Source organism: Argopecten irradians, chromosome 15 (assembly GCF_041381155.1).
Source record: "Argopecten irradians isolate NY chromosome 15, Ai_NY, whole genome shotgun sequence".
Classification (NCBI taxonomy): domain Eukaryota; kingdom Metazoa; phylum Mollusca; class Bivalvia; order Pectinida; family Pectinidae; genus Argopecten; species Argopecten irradians.
Window position 1 is genome coordinate 10,272,348 of NC_091148.1, and position 18,633 is coordinate 10,290,980.

Below are 18,633 nucleotides of genomic sequence, written 5' to 3' on the forward strand. Positions count from 1 at the left end.
TGTTGTCTAATTTGCTAAAGATGCGACATATTGCATACTTTTAAAGAACCTGCACCAGGGAAAGTTTACATTCCATCAAATAACCAGACACCAATATTTGCTAGTATTTATTACAAAATTAATTAAAAAACAGACTCTACTTAATCGTTGGAAATCAACAGCGTGTACAATTAAATGTAATGTAGTATAAAAAGTCTACTCTATAACGGTAGTACTTCTATACCCATAGGTATAACAGCTGTGTTGTGACATTGTCATTTACCTGTGTAGACACCCCTCGACTGACAGCCAGGTATGTGTTTTACAGGTAAGATATTTTTAGCTCATTTCTCGGTATAGGTCACCCCGGGAATACTAAGAATCGTAATCGATATATTGAAAATGTTAAGGCACCGACATGCTTATACTGGAATATGGACTGTAACAATACCAGTTAACATTCTCTTTTCCTGATCGACAACAGTAATGGCGGCACAGACACCAGTGCCGGGATGTACCCGTCATCCTGGTAAGGGGTTTGTTTATGTCTGTAAGACGTGTAACAATGAACTGATTTGTATGGATTGTGTCCTGGATCGTCATAATAAACACGAACTTGGCAGTCTAACGGAGTATGTATCGAAACAGACACTTTTGATTCAGCAATACGAGGAACAACTGACACAAACTGACATTCCGAAGTTAGAGCGTGATATTAAAGAAAATGAGAAAAAATTCAAGGAAAACAGCAAAGAGATTGGGGAGACAATTCATCACATCAAACGTCAGGGGGAACATATGAAAAATGACATCGACAAATTCACTGAAAGGTTAGTAAAACTCTGTACAGATTTGGAGAAGTTGAATTCGGATATTAAAGAGAACAACAAATCTGTACTGACAAAATATCTGAGGGAGAAAATAAGGCCTCAGCTGGACAGATGTAAGGGTGCAAGAACTTCCGGTACCACAGATGACGTCATAGCAGTAGCGGAAGAAATCAGGAATCGTGGACCAGATACAACGCCAACCATAACAGCATTTAAGTCTGTTGTCTTCAAACCTGGGATTATATCTAACGCCGTCCTTGACCGTATGTTAGGTACGGTGTTAGTTGACGGAGAAAACCAGTCGTTCCGTCCTGTCCCACCATGTAAACTTATATCAAGTTTCCGAACATCATTCCATTACACTCACGTCCGTCCATGTCGTACAGGTGACGAGGCTTGGTTATCTTACTACAAGGATGAACAGATATACAGAGTGGATCAGCAGGGGAACATAAAGAAGAAGATCGAGTGTAAGGTCAAGGTCCACTCAATCACAGTCTCACCGACCACGGGGAGGGTGTGGTTCTGTGTAGAGGAAGACAAAAGTATCCGAGAGATAACGTCTGATGGTGGTATAGTGATACGGTTTAATGTGGAGTCAGTCCCAGTGTCGTTATGTATCACACAGGAGGACATGGTGGTGGTGGGATTAGTGAGGAATGGTATAGTCCTGTATACTTCAGATGGAAGGAAGGTGATAGACGAAGAGGGACGTGTCTGTAAACAGGAGGCGGTGGATCCCTGGTACATGGCCTACTGTACCAACACCGGGGATGTAGCGGCGTCTGACTGTGACGATGTATCGTTTCATGACTACATGGCTGGTAAGGAACCAGGAAAACAGCCCCGTCTCATCGTGATGGATAAACATCTGAAACTTAAGTTCCAATGTCGGTACATTGATGGTATCGGATCACAAACAGGTGGGAGTCAGCAGTCCAAGTTCTACCCCTATGATGTTTGTTTTGACCGTGATGGTGATGTCCTTGTAGCGGATAAGGTGACCAGGTCAGTGTTACTGATAGACGGTAACACTGGCCACTACCTGAGGACAGTATACATATATGATGGTAAGGCACCACTCAGTATCAGTCTACAGTGTGATGATACGCTCTGGATCGAGCATGATGACGGAGAAATGAAAGTCGTCATGTACCCGATAGACTCTATAGTCCAAGAGTATACTTTGTAACAATGATATATCCCAATGCCTGAACGTACGGATTACAACACATAACGTGAACATTCGTGCATTAGACCGACCTATCAACCTAGTAATCATAGACAATTTAACATCATTTATTTCTCGTTGTTAAATGAAGTGCAAATATCGAGAAATTAATCTCTAGTGATCAGATTTAATGTGTGAATAAATTCATTTTAGTGATAATGATTTTAATATGTGTATTAACTGCTAAAAGGGCAATTATTCTTGTTTTTTATTTCATGCTTGTAAGTATTTAACCTTAATAATTGTTGATATTGTTGATATTTCATTTGTAAATATCCTAGCGCTAAGAATTACATTGTGCACTTATGATAACTTCATATTTATTCATCATAATAATTTTTAATAATACAAAGAAATTAAATCAATCATTTTTTCCCTTATAGAATTACTTTATTACCTGCTATATTACCAAACATTAATTAATGAACTATCTAAGTCATTGTTACATTGCATTTGTCATATAAACTGTATTTTTCCAAGTTAAATGTCTATATACTCTTCGACTTACTGCGAACGTGGAAATTTAAGCGAGGGGAAAATTTACGGTAAAAAGGCGAATGGTTTTTCAGTGCGAAATCGTTCCTGTGCGTAATATTTGGTAAATATTTTTAGAACTGTTTATGTTGCATTATGTTGAACATGTGTATTAATAGCGAAATGAATAATAGGACGAAATGTTTAATCGTGAAATTAAACACTCGCGAATATGTTCACGTTGACAGTACAACATGGTTTCTATTATGATATGAGGAGTTTTAATAGATATATTACTGTAAATCAACTTTCTTTCCGGTTACTAAACTTCGCGATTTCTTTTTGAAAACAATTTTGCGAAAATTAAATTTCGCGGATTTAAAAGTACATGAAATATTGATCAATATAGGTGATATTTATATCAGTGTACCATCCCAGAGATAACGCTTCGCGAATTTACTGTGATCTCGAAATTCGCGAAATAAATCGTACGTGAAAGAAAGTTAGTTTACATTATGCCACCATTTATAAGATTTTGGTGAATATCGTATTAGTGATCTTGGTGTATAAATCACATGATACCAAGTTATAGGGTGAAGATAGTTTTATGTATTAATATCATATTAATCATCATCGTTTGTCATTATTCGGAGCTTATTATTTCTAATAAATTAAAAAAAAACATTGTGGTGTTTGTTTATATATAGCAATGACACTTAAAAAAAAGAAGAATACATTTGGATCACATTGCTCAGGTGAAAGATGACTACGGGATATGTTGGCATATATGTGAGCGTCTCATACTTTAGAACTTGTGTTCACTTTTACAATCCAATAACAATACACTGTGGCGGACTGTATGACTTTTTTCGGGAGTTGGTATCGATCTCTTTAAAGGTGATTTTATAGGCCTCTGCTTGTCACTTTTTCTCCTGAAATGACAATTTTTAGAGGAATTTTATTATTACAATTATTACTATTAATCTTTTGTTGGTCATTTATATCCTCGATACTCCAGGGGTAACTATCAATGTCGTGATGTCCACACCTGGAATATGTCATAGCAATGACGGCAATTCATTAGAAATACACTGACCAATCACAAGCCTGCAACTACCAACAGATGGGACAGGTAGTTTGGTCCTTTGGTGAACACAAAATTCAACTAGAAGTTGGACAATGTGATGAGCTTTTCACCAACAAGGAATTCAGTTCATGGTCTTTCATATTAACAACTGTGGTAGCACTTTATGTCCAACATGCTACAGGTCCAATTTCAGATCTCTAGGCATTTAGGCATTTCCTAACTTGCAAAGAAGTAGATTTTAGAATTATTGGTCCCTCTTGCCTTAAATATAGGTCAAGGTCAATCATATTAACAGACATTTGTTAGCCATTTATGTCAGCATGCCACAGGTCTAATATTTGGTCTATAGTTCTCCTGAACTTCACAAGAAGTCATTTGAAGATTGTAGGATTTTTTGTCCATATGACCTTGATTAAAGGTCAAGGTCATTCATATTAACAAACCTTGTAGCAATTAATGTCAGCATGCTACAGGCCTTATATTAAATTTCTGGGCCTTCTAGAACTTGAGAAGAATCTTTTAATGATTTTTATAGAAAAATGAACTTTTGAACTTTGATCCCTATTCCCAACCGGACGGTGACGTTTTTAAAAATAATATCATGTATATTGCAAGAGAGGTAACTCGCAGTTGTTGAGCATCAAACGATCTATATAGTATAACAATATTATTTAAGGGCCACTACCTTTCCGAAACGGCTTTTAATTTTTAAAATAGGAATGTAAAACGAGATCAATAATTTTGTAGAGTCGCAGAAGTTATTAACTATACGTTTACTAGCACACTTATCATCACCTTCAGAACTGTTTAATTAGAATAAATAAAATGTTAATTTTCATAACGCGGGTCGTTTTATGTTTTCCGCCGTCGTCCTAAATGCCGCGCGGTAGTTGACTATCACTGCGCCAGACGGCAAAACAGCGAAATGAATCTCCACTGTTATCGTACATTAGACAGGAAATCTTGCATATGTTTGGTGTTGTAACCTCATCTTAAGCCATCGATATATATTTTCTTTTGTTATTAATGTTTTTAAGAAACCTTTAAATTTTGCTCCGGAAAGGTAGTGGGCCTTTAAGCAATATATATCTGAAAGCGATTTTCGTAACACATGTCCTGTTTGAAAATTTGGTTTATGAATATAAATATGAAAACAACGTTTTAGAGATAATATCCCTAATATACATGTAGCATTTTATGTGTTTGTATTAAGTAAGGTATTATCAAACCAGTTGTGTCTTTGATCACTTTCATGATAACATTATGTCCATTTTTGGTAAAATCCACAATGCCTGTATAGGAAAGTCAATAAATGCCAATTTTGTATTTGCATATTACATAGTTATCTGTCTTTGTGGGTAGGTAATGATTGTGACATCATGTGTTTGCGAGCATAGCGTCATACTTTTCGGAGGAAGCGACGTCAATTGCGCTCACAAAATAATGGCGTAGCAATCGATAACTACCCGCAAGAGAGTTAACTCTGCAATAGGCAAAGACGGAATACAATATGTTTATCTTATGTTAAGGTAAGTGATAGTCATTTATTATAATCGATTTTTATTTCAACTACAATGTTATAATTTTAATACTGACCTCGGGTCCAATTTATTCAAATTAACAAAGATCTGTAATATTACGATTCCACGTCATCCCTTTATATATATATTATAATGAGCCAGCTGGATGGGGGAAATATCCCCGATTGATATTGTATGACTGCGGCTATTAAGTATTGCTTGATGTAAATAAATACATTTATTCTGCAACTGCCCCACATACTGACGGATAACTACTGCCTGATAAACGTGCGCTTTATCCGTCAATACAAAATGCTTTATCCGTCAATACGATCACGTGAATTGGTACCATATCTGACGGAACTTTTTCTAACTTAACCCAGAACTTGAACCTTCCGGTGAATGAAACGTCATTCAGTCCCGCTAGAAATGTGACTTCACATTCACCGGAATGATATCGAAAACCTCGTATGGCGGTGTCGTCGTATTCTTGGCTGATGGCAAAGGTATGTATTGTAGAGTAATTCTTTGATGGGTAATTATTGTTGTTCTGAGTATTTTCATATTGTTTTAGTGATATTACTCATGGACTAGAATTACTGGTACTGTTTACAAATGCGCTTATATATTTCCAACGGAGTACTCTCATTCGGTTTTGTGAATGAATCTCTTCCTGCGCATCCAAGAAGCGTCTCGCTTCGAGCGAAACCAAGTAAAGTTTTATTTTAGTGCTCGACACGGAAAGCCTAAATCTCGCACCAAAATAAACCTTGTATTGGAAGATGCTAACCATGTATTCTCTATTTGTTTGGTTAACACATAATTTCACGTGCTTTTAACAGTTGCTAATGTTAAATGTATGTAAAAACTATGTAGACACGTATATGTAACGTTACGCTACCCAAATTGGTACATTTTTAATATATATGAAGCAGAATTTTCAGTTTACAATCAAAAACTTTAACAATTATCTTCAAAAAGTGTACCTATTTGGGTAGCGTCACGTTTACATATCCTATGCTAAGATTGCCGGAGATGTATGCTTATTTGTCTCTTGCAAGGGAGGTAACTGGCTCATGCTTAATTAATATGATCAAAATACCTGTACGATATAATGACTTAAACAGACATGTCCTTAATACAAACACATAATAACAAGAATAGTGATGATTGATAGAAGAAAGAAAATAAACAAATGTACGTGTGAGAATGATTGATAGAGAAAAATGATATAAACATGTACGCATACAAGAATGGATGACAGAGAAAGATGATACGCGAATGTACGCATGTACGATTGAATGATATTGAAATAAAATAAACAATAAACAAATGTACGAGTATAAGATTGAATGGAAGTGAAATAAAATAAACAAATGATGTTTCTTGTTTTTACCATTGGTAATGGAGAGGATGTGACATCCGTCAGAGTAAAATGCAATTTCCATGATGTTCCCCATACAGCTAGTTTGTCAAGATCCTTTTGTAACAGCAGGGCTTCTGATGGTGCATCGATGACTAAGTAGATACTGGTTTCTTCAGCAAATAAACATACTGTAGAGTTCCGACCTAGAGGAATATCATTGATGTATTAGAGGGACAGAGATGGACCTATGACCAAGCCTTGGGGGACCCCGGACTTTACGTCGTCGACAGCGTTATACATTTCATCCTCCACTATAACAGTCTGCTTCCTGTTGTATCCAGGTGTTAACCTCCTCATCTATACCATAATAGTGGAGCTTGTGACAAAGTAATGAATGACTAACTTTGTCAAAGGTCTTAGAAAGGTCCATGATCAGGACATCGGGCTGTTTTCCCTTGTCAATGTTGTTACTGACATCATCCATGAATTCGATAAAGCTGACTCTCACAAAATATAGATCTACGAAAACCAATGAGTATAGAATGCTGTCTTTATCAACATAAGTCATGATGTTACTGACAATGATATGTTTGAGGAGTTAACTGCATGTGAGGGAGATAGTCCTATATATTTCTGGTTGAAGTTTAGAACTTTTTTTGAAGACAGAAGAAATGTGTGCTGATTCCAATCAGTAGGGACTGAGCCAGAGCTTAATAATTCACTAAAGATAATAGAGAGAATCGGGACTATTTCAGAAGATAGTTCTTATATGATTTTTGGGTCCAGCTCATCAGGACCTGCAGCTTTACATGGGTTTAAATTTTGAATGGGTTTTTGGACACCACGAGAGTGAAATCAATATCCGGCATAATGGGGAAGGTTGGACTTGATGGAAGGTTGCATTTCATAGAATATTGGTCAGTAGAAAATTGATCACCTGGGGTAAAGACTGATTGGAATTGTTTGTTTAGTATTTCAACCTTATCAATAGGGCCAGTAGTAAGTGTGCCATTTGACTTCAGAGAATGGAACTCCGTTGTAATCCGTCTCTTATGATTGACGTATACCTAGAATTTTTTTTGAGGCACTGAAGTCGTTATCTTAATCCTTAAGTATTCCGATACCTTCAACATATTTCCAGTATGATTGCTTCTTTTGTATATCTTGTTTTAAGGATTTATATTCGATTTTTAAGACTGGTCTTTAGACTTGTTCGGCTTTCTTGAAAACCTATCCCTTCTTGGCTCAGTCGACTTTGGGTATGTTCTCACAAATAAGATCTTTCATGAAGGATTGAAAAAAGATCCCATAGATAGTTAACATCCCTATTTGTGGATTCATTTTTAAAACACTATCCCTTCTTCTGAGAAGGTGTTTGATGTCGGATGTAACCCAGGGTTGGCTATTGGCTCAGTTGACTTTGGTCTCAGTAATAAGATCTTTCATGATAGATTGAAAAAAAGATCCCATAGATAGTTTACATACCTATTGGTGGATTCATTTATGATGGTATGAAGTGATGTCAAACCAATGTCGATTATGTTCCATTTTGCATGTTTGAAAATTGAGATGCTGCGTGGGATAGTTTTAGATTTGTTTGGACTTGAATTCAACAAGTACATAGTCATGGTCTGAGATACCAGGTAATACTTCGGATCGTATCACTTGGTTTGGCAAATTTGTTAACACCAAGTCTAGCGTGGTATCTTCCCTGGTAGCCTGTTCAACTAGTTGTACCAAGCCTGTGTCATCAAGTAGATTTCGTAAATCACGATGAAGTTTCTGATGAGTTGTTTCGGGTTTTAGGCATTTATTTTTCCAGTACCCAACCGGATAGTTAAAATCATCTAGATGTAGTTTTCATGGGTGATGTATCAACGCTTTTTGAACTACGTTCGTCAGATGTTTCTGGATTATAGAAGGAAGACAAATAAAGAGATTTTACGCAGGAAATATGTTCCTTAGCCAAAACAAATTAAATATCATCATCATCATAAGAGAGGTCTGAAACTTCACTGTCAAATTCTGATCTGATAGCAATTAGTACTCCTCCACCTTTCTTATTAGTGCGGGACTTTCGATATTTCCTTAATACTTTGAAATTATTGGGAATGAATTCAAAAGGGTTTTTTTATTGATGGAACAGCCATTTCTCTGTTCCAATAATGACATCAGGCTTAGTGCTTTCAATAAGATCATAGAAAAGGTGTTGTTTAGTTTTCCCAGATTGAAAATTTACATTTATAATTCTGAATGGCTTCACATGTTTTGGTTTGGTTAATCTATTGCGAATAGGTTTGGAAGTATGAAGGAGATTAGGGGCTTAAAAACCGTCGGTGTAATTATACTGTAATGACGTCTACGGGACAGATCTGATCACGGTACCGGATCCTTTGTAATCGTGACACATGTTGGTATGTCTTTGTTTTTGTGCAGTTCATTGTCTTTCCTTTGTCTGCATGACTGCTTTTGTTTAGTACCTAAAACAATAAAGGACATATGCAATACACGGCAGTGTTAACGTAAAACGGTTTAGGGTGTATATAATATCAAAGATTAATTGTATACGTGTATTATGTTATTCATAGCTCGGACAGACGACTACAATCTGGTTAAAAATATCACAAACGTAAATACCTCCCAGAGTTGATTAAGAGATAAAAGTCCAATTGTGTGATTATTGTGTAGTTTAATTGAATAATAATTGTCTGTGCTAACTACGTATATTATACACACCATTCTTCTCAGTGTTGATAAACTAGTTAACCTCATCCGGCAGATAGCCGCGTCATTTGACAAGTATGGTAAATGGAATATTTCATTGTTCTGCTAAGTAGATAGGTATACCTGAATTAATTACTAATTGTAGATGGTCCTGTTCTGACAAGCTAAATCTCGTAGTCGGAAATATATACCCCTACATATTTGGCAGACTCATATAGATATTACCTGGTATTACGCGTCAGACAGGTACAATGTTGGCCGCCATGTTCTGTTTAGCCAGAAAATAACACCATTAGCTCCATCCTGGGAGTATGAGACTAGTAAGTTTATCACATAGGCTCATTGGTCCGTCCTGTTATGTCATACCATAGTGTCATCAATATCGTAAGATACACGTGCAAATACACTACTATGACGTCATATGTAGTAATTACGTCATTATCAATATATGACGTCGCATGATTGTTTGTTTGGTCGGAAACGTCAAATTCGAACCAGATTTGTACGCTTTATACAAAGACTGAAATAAAAGTTTTACTTATATTTCTATTAATTAAATTATGGGATACATATTCATCTATGAAATACAGGTATGACATTTATCAATCTGGTTCTATAGTTTGATTGACACTAGTAAAGAGAATAAATATCATTTTTTTTTTATTCCAACACATTAACTTCAATGAGTAAATACCGGTTAGAAATATCAAGTACGTGTAACTGACTAATTGTTACCATGAGGCATTACCAGATAGGTAGGACAAATGAAAGACTCGTTATAACGGTATACATGTAGTTATACTGTAATGACGTCTATGGGACGGATCTGATAAAGGTTCCGGGTCCTTTGTAATCGTGACACTTTGTTTTTTGTGCAGTTCCTTGACTTCTCCTTTGTCTGCATGACTGCTTTTAACTATATCGTTTGTTATACACGACAGTCATCTTTATCATAAACGGTGTCGGGTTTATACAATGTCAAGCTTTAATTTACGGTAGCCGAATTAATTAAATGTACAGTATAATATCCAATGATACGATTGCAATGTTTATATACTAGTCCAAGTCTCTATAAGTGCTTTTTTAATTTTGTTTATTCTGCATTGTCTTTATTCTTTTGTCTGCATGAATAGATTACTGTTTACACCTTACAATGCGTGATTAACCAAATTAAACACATTTCCATTCGTGCATTACCACACACGCGCGCGCACAGCAGCCATTGTTGTGTATTAAATACCAGATTTCTTCAATTATCAGAGTCCCATAATTACGTATTCTAATTAGCATTTTCGTTAGTATTTTTAAGATTTACTTTATGATATGCAAATAAGTAAATTGATTTTAATATTTCATCATATTTTCAATAAAACTTGAGTATTACAAAATTCTCGAAGTTATGTGTTATGTCTAGGCCACTGATCGGTATTTACTATGTACATGTATATACGATCTCTAAAAATCTTAATGTAGATCTACCTAAGATATATATTCGGACTTTAAACACTATAACCTCAATTTTAAATTTCAAACCACGGTTTAATGTGACTGAAAATTGAAGATGAAAAATAAAATATACAGCATGAAATTAAAGATGGACGAGATCGCCAGCCGTACGTAAGTACGTCATATGTCCACACCATTAAACACAAATTATTGTTCAAATGATGAATATTATTTATGCTCTGTCGGCGGTGGAGTATCTTTAAAATACCTCAAATATTGTTAAGAACGAAATTTATATTTATATCAGATCTATCAGCGAAGTCATGCGCCAGCGGCCGTGGTCTGGTCAGGGGGTTCACATTTTCTTTATATCCTAGAATGTTGTGAACAGGTTTTTCATGTTTAAAAACACGATATGTTGGAATTTGTTATTTATTCAGGAAAAAGTGAATAACGTTTAGACAACATGAACAAAAACGGGCACGTGTAAATTCCCTTCATCTTAATCTACATATGTAAATGTATCAATATATTATTATATATAATTATTGTATTGTAAATATATGAATAATGTATGTAACCTGTGAAACATTAAGAATTGCCAAGATCAGTATGGGAGTGTACAGTTTTGTCAAACGTGTATCAATTGTTGCGAGGATGTAAGTACATGTATCTGCTATTGTTTTTATCATTCGACATACGGTGTTTGTACCTTTCGGGACGCGGATCTGTTCTAAATTCGCCTTTAATGATAATACGATTTACTTTAGTGTTGTCGATGGTTAACCGGTTAATCGATAAAGCAGTCGGAAGTCAGCTAACCAGTTAACCGATTACTCAGTCGGAAGTCTGCTAACTGGTAACCGATTAATCAGTCGGAAGTCTGCTAACCGGTTAACCGATTATCCAGTCAAAAGTCTGCTTACCGGTTAACTGATACACCAATCGAAGGTATGCTAACAGGCTAACCGATAAACCAATCGGAAGTCTGCTAAACCGGTGAACCGATAAACCAATCGGAAGTATGGTAACCGGTTAACCGATTACTTAGCCGGAAGTCTGCTAACCGGTTAACCGATAAACCAATCGGAAGTCTGCTAACCGGTTTACCGATAAACCAGTCGGAAGTCTGCTAACCGGTTAACCGATTACTTAGCCGGAAGTCTGCTAACCGGTTACAAAAATTCGTAAACGAAAACACAGACTTGTGTATAATTTTTTTTCAACGGGGTAGATTCGTGCTTTGAACAAATAGCGTTATTGCCTCAGAAATATCATCTTTGATATTTATTGTCTAATTTGCTAAAGATGCGACATATTGCATACTTTTAAAGAACCTGCACCAGGGAAAGTTTACATTCTATCAAATAACTAGTCACCAATATTTGCTAATATCCATTACAATTTAATTAAAAAACAGACTCTACTTAATCGTTGGAAATCGACAGCGTGTACAATTAAATGTAATGTAGTATAAAAAGTCTACTCTATAACGGTAGTACTTCTATACCTATAGGTATAACAGTTGTGTTGTGACATTGTCATTTACCTGTGTAGACCACCCCTCGGCTGACAGCCAGGTATGTGTTTTACAGGTAAGATATTTTTAGCTCATTTCTCGGTATAGGTCACCCCGGGAATACTAAGAATCGTAACCGATATATTGAAAATGTTAAGGCGCCGACATGTTTGTATAGACGTATGGACTGTAACAATAATAGTTAACATTCTCTTTTCCTGATCGACAGCAGTAATGGCGCCACAGACACCAGTGCCGGGATGTACCCGTCTAGTCCGCTAAACCTGCCTATATTATTAGGCTTTTTTTTATTTTTATTTTTTTTTTTTGCCTAATATATAGTCAGCTCGCGGTACCTCTTAAAAATGTGAAATCGTAGGCCAGATTTGGCCTACGCTACGTCAGCGGCATATTTCTAATATATCGTCCATGCAATGCCGGGAAAACGTACACATACCTTTATATTGGGATCTTATGTACTCCTTTGCCCCCATGTTACATCCCATTTATGAAATTAAACAACTGTGTACAATGAAATACTTCCGAGACCCTTCTATTTCACACATTTGTAATGGCCGCCGTATACACATTTAGTAGAGCAAACGGCAGCCAATCAACTTCGCTTCCGGTTTTATTTTTAAATATCCACGTGTAGTTGAAAGATAAACAAAATGCTAGCCAGTTAGAGTTTTTAAAGTAAAATCATGGTCGACATACACGACATGTTGTCAAATATTCAAATTGAACACGACTATTGCTGGTACCGCATAACTTTCGCGATATTCACGTTGCATATACATGTAGCATATACTGGCTAGCATTTTGTTTATCTTTCAACTACACGTGGATATTTAAAAAATAAAACCGGAAGCGAAGTTGATTGGCTGCCGTTTGCTCTACTAAATGTGTATACGGCGGCCATTACAAATGTGTGAAATAGAAGGGTCTCGGAAGTATTTCATTGTACACAGTTGTTTAATTTCATAAATGGGATGTAACATGGGGGCAAAGGAGTACATAAGATCCCAATATAAAGGATGTGTACGTTTTCCCGGCATTGCATGGACGATATATTAGAAATATGCCGCTGACGTAGCGTAGGCCAAATCTGGCCTACGATTTCACATTTTTAAGAGGTACCGCGAGCTGACTATATATTAGGCAAAAAAAAAAAAAAAAAAATAAAAAAAAAGCCTAATAATATAGGCAGGTTTAGCGGAATGTACCCGTCATCCTGGTAAGGGGTTTGTTTATGTCTGTAAGACGTGTAACAATGACCTGATTTGTATGGATTGTGTCCTGGATCGTCATAATAAACACGAACTTGGCAGTCTAACGGAGTATGTATCGAAACAGACACTTTTGATTCAGCAATACGAGGAAAAACTGACAAAAACTGACATTCCGAAGTTAGAGCGTGATATTAAAGAAAATGAGAAAAAATTCAAGGAAAACAGCAAAGAGATTGGGGAGACAATTCATCACATCAAACGTCAGGGGGAACAGATGAAAAATGACATCGACAAATTCACTGACAGGTTGGTGAGACTCTGTACAGATTTGGAGAAGTTGAATTCGGACATTAAAGAGAAGAACAAAACTGTACTGACAAAATATCTGAGGGAGAAAATAAGGCCTCAGCTTGATAGATGTCAGGGTGCAAGAACTTCCGGTACTACAGATGACGTCATTGCAGTGGCGGAAGAAATCAGGAGTCGTGGACCAGATACACCGCCAACCATAGCAGCATTTAAGTCTGCTGTCTTCAAACCTGGGATTATATCTAACGCCGTCCTTGACCGTATGTTAGGTACGGTACTAGTTGACGGAGAAAACCAGTCGTTCCGTCCTGTCCCACCATGTAAAATTATATCAAGTTTCCGAACATCATTCCCTTACAGTCACGTCCGTACATGCCGTACAGGTGACGAGGCTTGGTTATCTTACTGGGATGATGAACAGATATACAGAGTGGATCAGCAGGGGAACATAAAGAAGAAGATCGAGTGTAAGGTCAAGGTCCGCTCAATCACAGTCTCACCGACCACGGGGAGGGTGTGGTTCTGTGTAGAGGAAGACAAAAGTATCCGAGAGATAACGTCTGATGGTGGTATAGTGATACGGTTTAATGTGGAGTCAGTCCCAGTGTCGTTATGTATCACACAGGAGGACATGGTGGTGGTGGGATTATTGAGGAATGGTATAGTCCTGTATACTTCAGACGGGAGGAAGGTGGTAGACGAAGAGGGACGTATCTGTAGACAGGAGGCGGTGGATCCCTATTACATGGCCTACTGTACCACCACCGGGGATGTAGCGGCGTCTGACGGTGACGATGTATCGCCTGATGACTACATGGCTGGTAAGGTACCAGGAAAACAACCCCGGCTCATTGTGATGGATAAACATCTGAAACTTAAGTTCCAATGTCGGTACATTGATGGTATCGGATCACAAACAGGTGGAAGTCAGCAGTCCAAGTTCTTCCCCGTTGATGTTTGTTTTGACCGTGATTGTGATGTCCTGGTAGCGGATGTGGTGACCAGGTCAGTGTTACTGATAGACGGTAACACTGGCCACTACCTGAGGACAGTATACATTTCTGATGGAGAGTCACTACTCAGTATCAGTCTACAGTGTGATGATATGCTCTGGATAAAACATTCTGACAGAGAAATGAAAGTCGTAAAGTACCTGAAATAGTTCAAGAGTATTCTTTGTAACAATGATATATCCCAATGCCTGAACGTACGGATTACAACACAGAACGTGAACATTCGTGCATTAGACCGACCTATCAACCTAGTAATCATAAATAATTTAACATCATTTATGTTTGGTCAATGAAGTTCGCAGAGGAATATTGAATCGGTGTTTCTAAAAATGTTTTCGCAATTTCCCAGGACATTGCTATGATCGCAAAAATTGTATCCGCTAACTATAGATAAATGGTTCAATCATATATACCTTTTTATCAGATCGCTGAAATGTTATTATCTTGTTTTAGTTAAATCACGAAAATGTTGACTTGCGAAATATATATAATTTGAAATCAAGGCAAAGCTCAATTTATACCTCTAAAGGAAATATGTTTGTGGAGAATGAGAATAAAGTGCAAATACCGAGTGTCTCTAGTGATCAGATTTAATGTGTCAATAAATTAATTTTTAGTGATAATGATTTTATGTGTATTTGCTGCTAAATTAATACAATTAAGACAATTATTCTTGTGTTATCTCACGTTTGTATGTATTTAACCTCAATAATCGTTTATATTGACGGATGTTTGTTTTCATCTGTAAATACCCTAGCGCTAAAAATGCATTGTCTACTGATGATAACTTCATATCCATTCATCATAGTATTTTATGACAATGTAAAGAAATTTAATCAATCATTTTTCCTTATAGAATTGTTGTATTACCTGCTATATTAACAAATATGATTAATTAATTAACCATCTAAGTCAGTGTTAAATTGAACTTGTCATATAATCTTACTGTATTTTTCCAAACTAGATGTATATATACTCTTCGACATACTGCCAACGTGGAAATTTACGTGAAGGGAAAATTTACGCTAATTAGGCGGAAGGATTATCAGCGCGAAACTGTGTAATGTTTGGTAAATATGTTCTGAACTGATTATTTTGCATAAAATGAACAGGTGTATTTATCGCAAAGTGGTAACAGAGCGAAATGATGAGCAGTATTACTCGCAAAATTAAACTCTCGCGAATATATCCACGTTAACAGTACATCAGGGTTTCTACTTTGATATGATGAGTTTTTGATAGGTATATTACTGTAAATTAACTTTCTTTCGCGGCTACTATACCTCGCGATTTCTTTTTGAAAATAAGTTTGCCAGGATTTAAAAGTAAATAAAAATAATTATCAATATAGGCGATTTTTATATCTATGTACATTCCCAGAGATGACGCTTCGCGAATCTACTGTGATCTCGAAATTCGCGAAGGTATATCCTACGTGAAAGAAAGTTAGTTTACATTATGCCACCATTTATTAGATTTGGTGAATATCGTATTGGTGATCTTGGTGTACAAATCACGTGATACAAAGTTATAGGCCGATGTTAGTTTTATATATTAATATTTAGAGTTTATTATTTCTAATAAATTAAAAAAATTGATGGGTATTTGTTTATGTATTAATTTTAGTACACATTCATTATATAAAAACCTATCAGCGATTACAAGGTCAAGGGGAGTAACTCGTACATGGCAATTTAATGCTTGTTTAAAAAATTCGTAATCCGGACGCTTTGGACCTTTTAGCCATACAATTAACAAAAAAGAACAATACATTTGGAATACATTGCTCAAGTAAAAGATGACTACGGGATATGTTGATATATATGTGAGCGTCTCATACTTTAGAACTTTTAGACTTTTAGAATCGAAGAACAAATACACTGTGGCGGACTGTATGACTTTTTACGGGAGTTGGTATCACTCTCTCTATAAACTTTAATGGTAATTTTGTAAGAACTGAAAAAAAACATCTCAAAAATAATAATAAAAAACACTGAGAAATATAAACTTAAGATTATGAAGTTTTAATATGAATTAAAATGCACTTAGACATACTGTTATACAGATCCTTGGTGTGTGTCTCTGTATTTTGTGCATTAATTGGAACGATTGATCAAATAAACAGCAAATAGAATCGGTGTAATTCTGTAACATAATCCACCAATCACAGCTAGGCCGAATGATCATGAGAGCGGAAATGACGTTTTACATCCGTAGATAATCACGGCGTGTAGAGCACAACATTTAATTGTTCGTTAGGATGTTGTTTTTTTTTTTTTTTTTTTTTTTTAAAAAACAAGAACGTTTCTAAAAAAAGTGAAGTTCACATTTAACAGAAGAAAAATGTGATGAATAACATTTTTTTGTAATTTTTATAGTAGATCTCTTAATGAGTACATGTATAGCATACATGTCGTGATTTTCATTTAATATATAAATCTTTGAGGCGAGTTTTGAACTAATTGGAATGACCAATGGGTACCATAAAATTAATACAAAGAGATTTTATTTACAAATATATATTCTATGAATCAACTTTCATTTCTTTTCGTTGTGAGTGTTTAGCGGCATTTTGAATCGCATTACAAAGGTAAAACGTCGAACAAGTGCACAAAATTCTATGAAATATCATGCTATGTAAAGATCTTCTTTCGTTGAAATTTAAGTGGTTTATAATCGAACGAATACTGGTTTTTTCCATTAAAATATTCAATTTATTTTCTTTTTACGTTTTAGGAGACATATATAATATGCTGCTACTAATACAGTCGTTTGTATATTGTTCAAGATAGAGACAACCGATGCGCGGCACTATGTGACATTTTAAGACATATATTTTCAGCTACAGCCATAACACTTTTGATATCATTCAAGCAGTTCTTCTCACCCATTTGGGTCTGTAAACAATTAAAAAAAGGATTCATTATGGGGAATAATCATGAATACACATCAGTTTAGGTTTTTTTGCAACAAAAATGACAAGAGACTAAAACATGACAACAGCTGTTAAAGATGCTCCACCGCCGACAGACCATAAATGATACTCACCATTTGAACAACAATTGGTGTTTAATCGTGTATACATATGTCTGATTAACACAAAAATAATATAAAATAATTTATTTTGCTTTTGGTGCATGCGCAGTCAGAACTTCATTCTATATAGAACATAGTGGCACGGAATTTTTACGGGATGCAATTAATTATTTCTAATATTTTTATCTTAAAGTAAAATTAGGAGCTCAAACTTTCCAACTGTGGTAATGGTGTATAGTAGGTAACTTTTGTAACTGAAGAAAATTACCAAATCGTCTGATCCTGTTTTTGATAGTGAAAAAATACCATTTGCATCTTTAAAGATTAACTTACTACATGACTTTATAATGTAAAAGACTTATCATTTCATACGAGAAATCAGGTCATCCACATATATTTGTTTCCTAAATACCTAATTTCGGAATTCAATTGGTCAGGCATCATTAAAAAATCATGGTGAGAGATAATCTTGAATACATCTATTTTCCTATTTTGTAAGTAAATGATAATGACATGATATGATCATCAGCTTTTTTTAGTACACAGTGTGTCAGAAATTTAAGACAAAACAGCAGTCGAGCTCCACCTAGGTTGGTCTTCATACACAGTGTTTATTTTATATCCGTCTTTATACAATGATAATATGCCACACTTGAACTCAAGTAGGCCACTTTCGTCAACCAGCTTTCTCGCTTCGAAGGCATTTGCTATTTCCGGAATTCATCAAGTGCAATTTGACAAGTGTGATTAAGCGATAATAGAGATGCACGAATTATGTAATAAGGGCGCAGCCCTTGGTGCCCGAAGGTCTTCTAAGGTAACAGATACACGAAAATATAAGGAAACAAGAGGCCCATGGGCCTTAAC

General features: G+C 35.8%; 2 protein-coding genes across 2 annotated transcripts; both read left to right on the top strand.

Annotated features, from left to right (window-relative positions):
* Nucleotides 1–248: 248 nt before the first annotated feature.
* LOC138309012 (uncharacterized) lies at nucleotides 249–3,278 on the top strand. The gene has a single exon (XM_069250104.1). The coding sequence runs from the start codon at nucleotides 466–468 to the stop codon at nucleotides 1,999–2,001; it is 1,536 nt and encodes a 511-aa protein (XP_069106205.1). The 5' UTR covers nucleotides 249–465; the 3' UTR covers nucleotides 2,002–3,278.
* Nucleotides 3,279–13,398: 10,120 nt separating this feature from the next.
* Nucleotides 13,399–15,011, top strand: LOC138309002 (uncharacterized). Its single transcript, XM_069250092.1, has one exon. The coding sequence runs from the start codon at nucleotides 13,464–13,466 to the stop codon at nucleotides 14,877–14,879; it is 1,416 nt and encodes a 471-aa protein (XP_069106193.1). The 5' UTR covers nucleotides 13,399–13,463; the 3' UTR covers nucleotides 14,880–15,011.
* The last annotated feature ends 3,622 nt before the right edge of the window (nucleotides 15,012–18,633 follow it).

Bases quoted from the DNA above. Each gene is read 5' to 3' on its own strand.
- LOC138309002 (XM_069250092.1), top strand. From the start codon at position 13,464: ATGGATTGTGTCCTGGATCGTCATAATAAACACGAACTTGGCAGTCTA.
- LOC138309012 (XM_069250104.1), top strand. From the start codon at position 466: ATGGCGGCACAGACACCAGTGCCGGGATGTACCCGTCATCCTGGTAAG.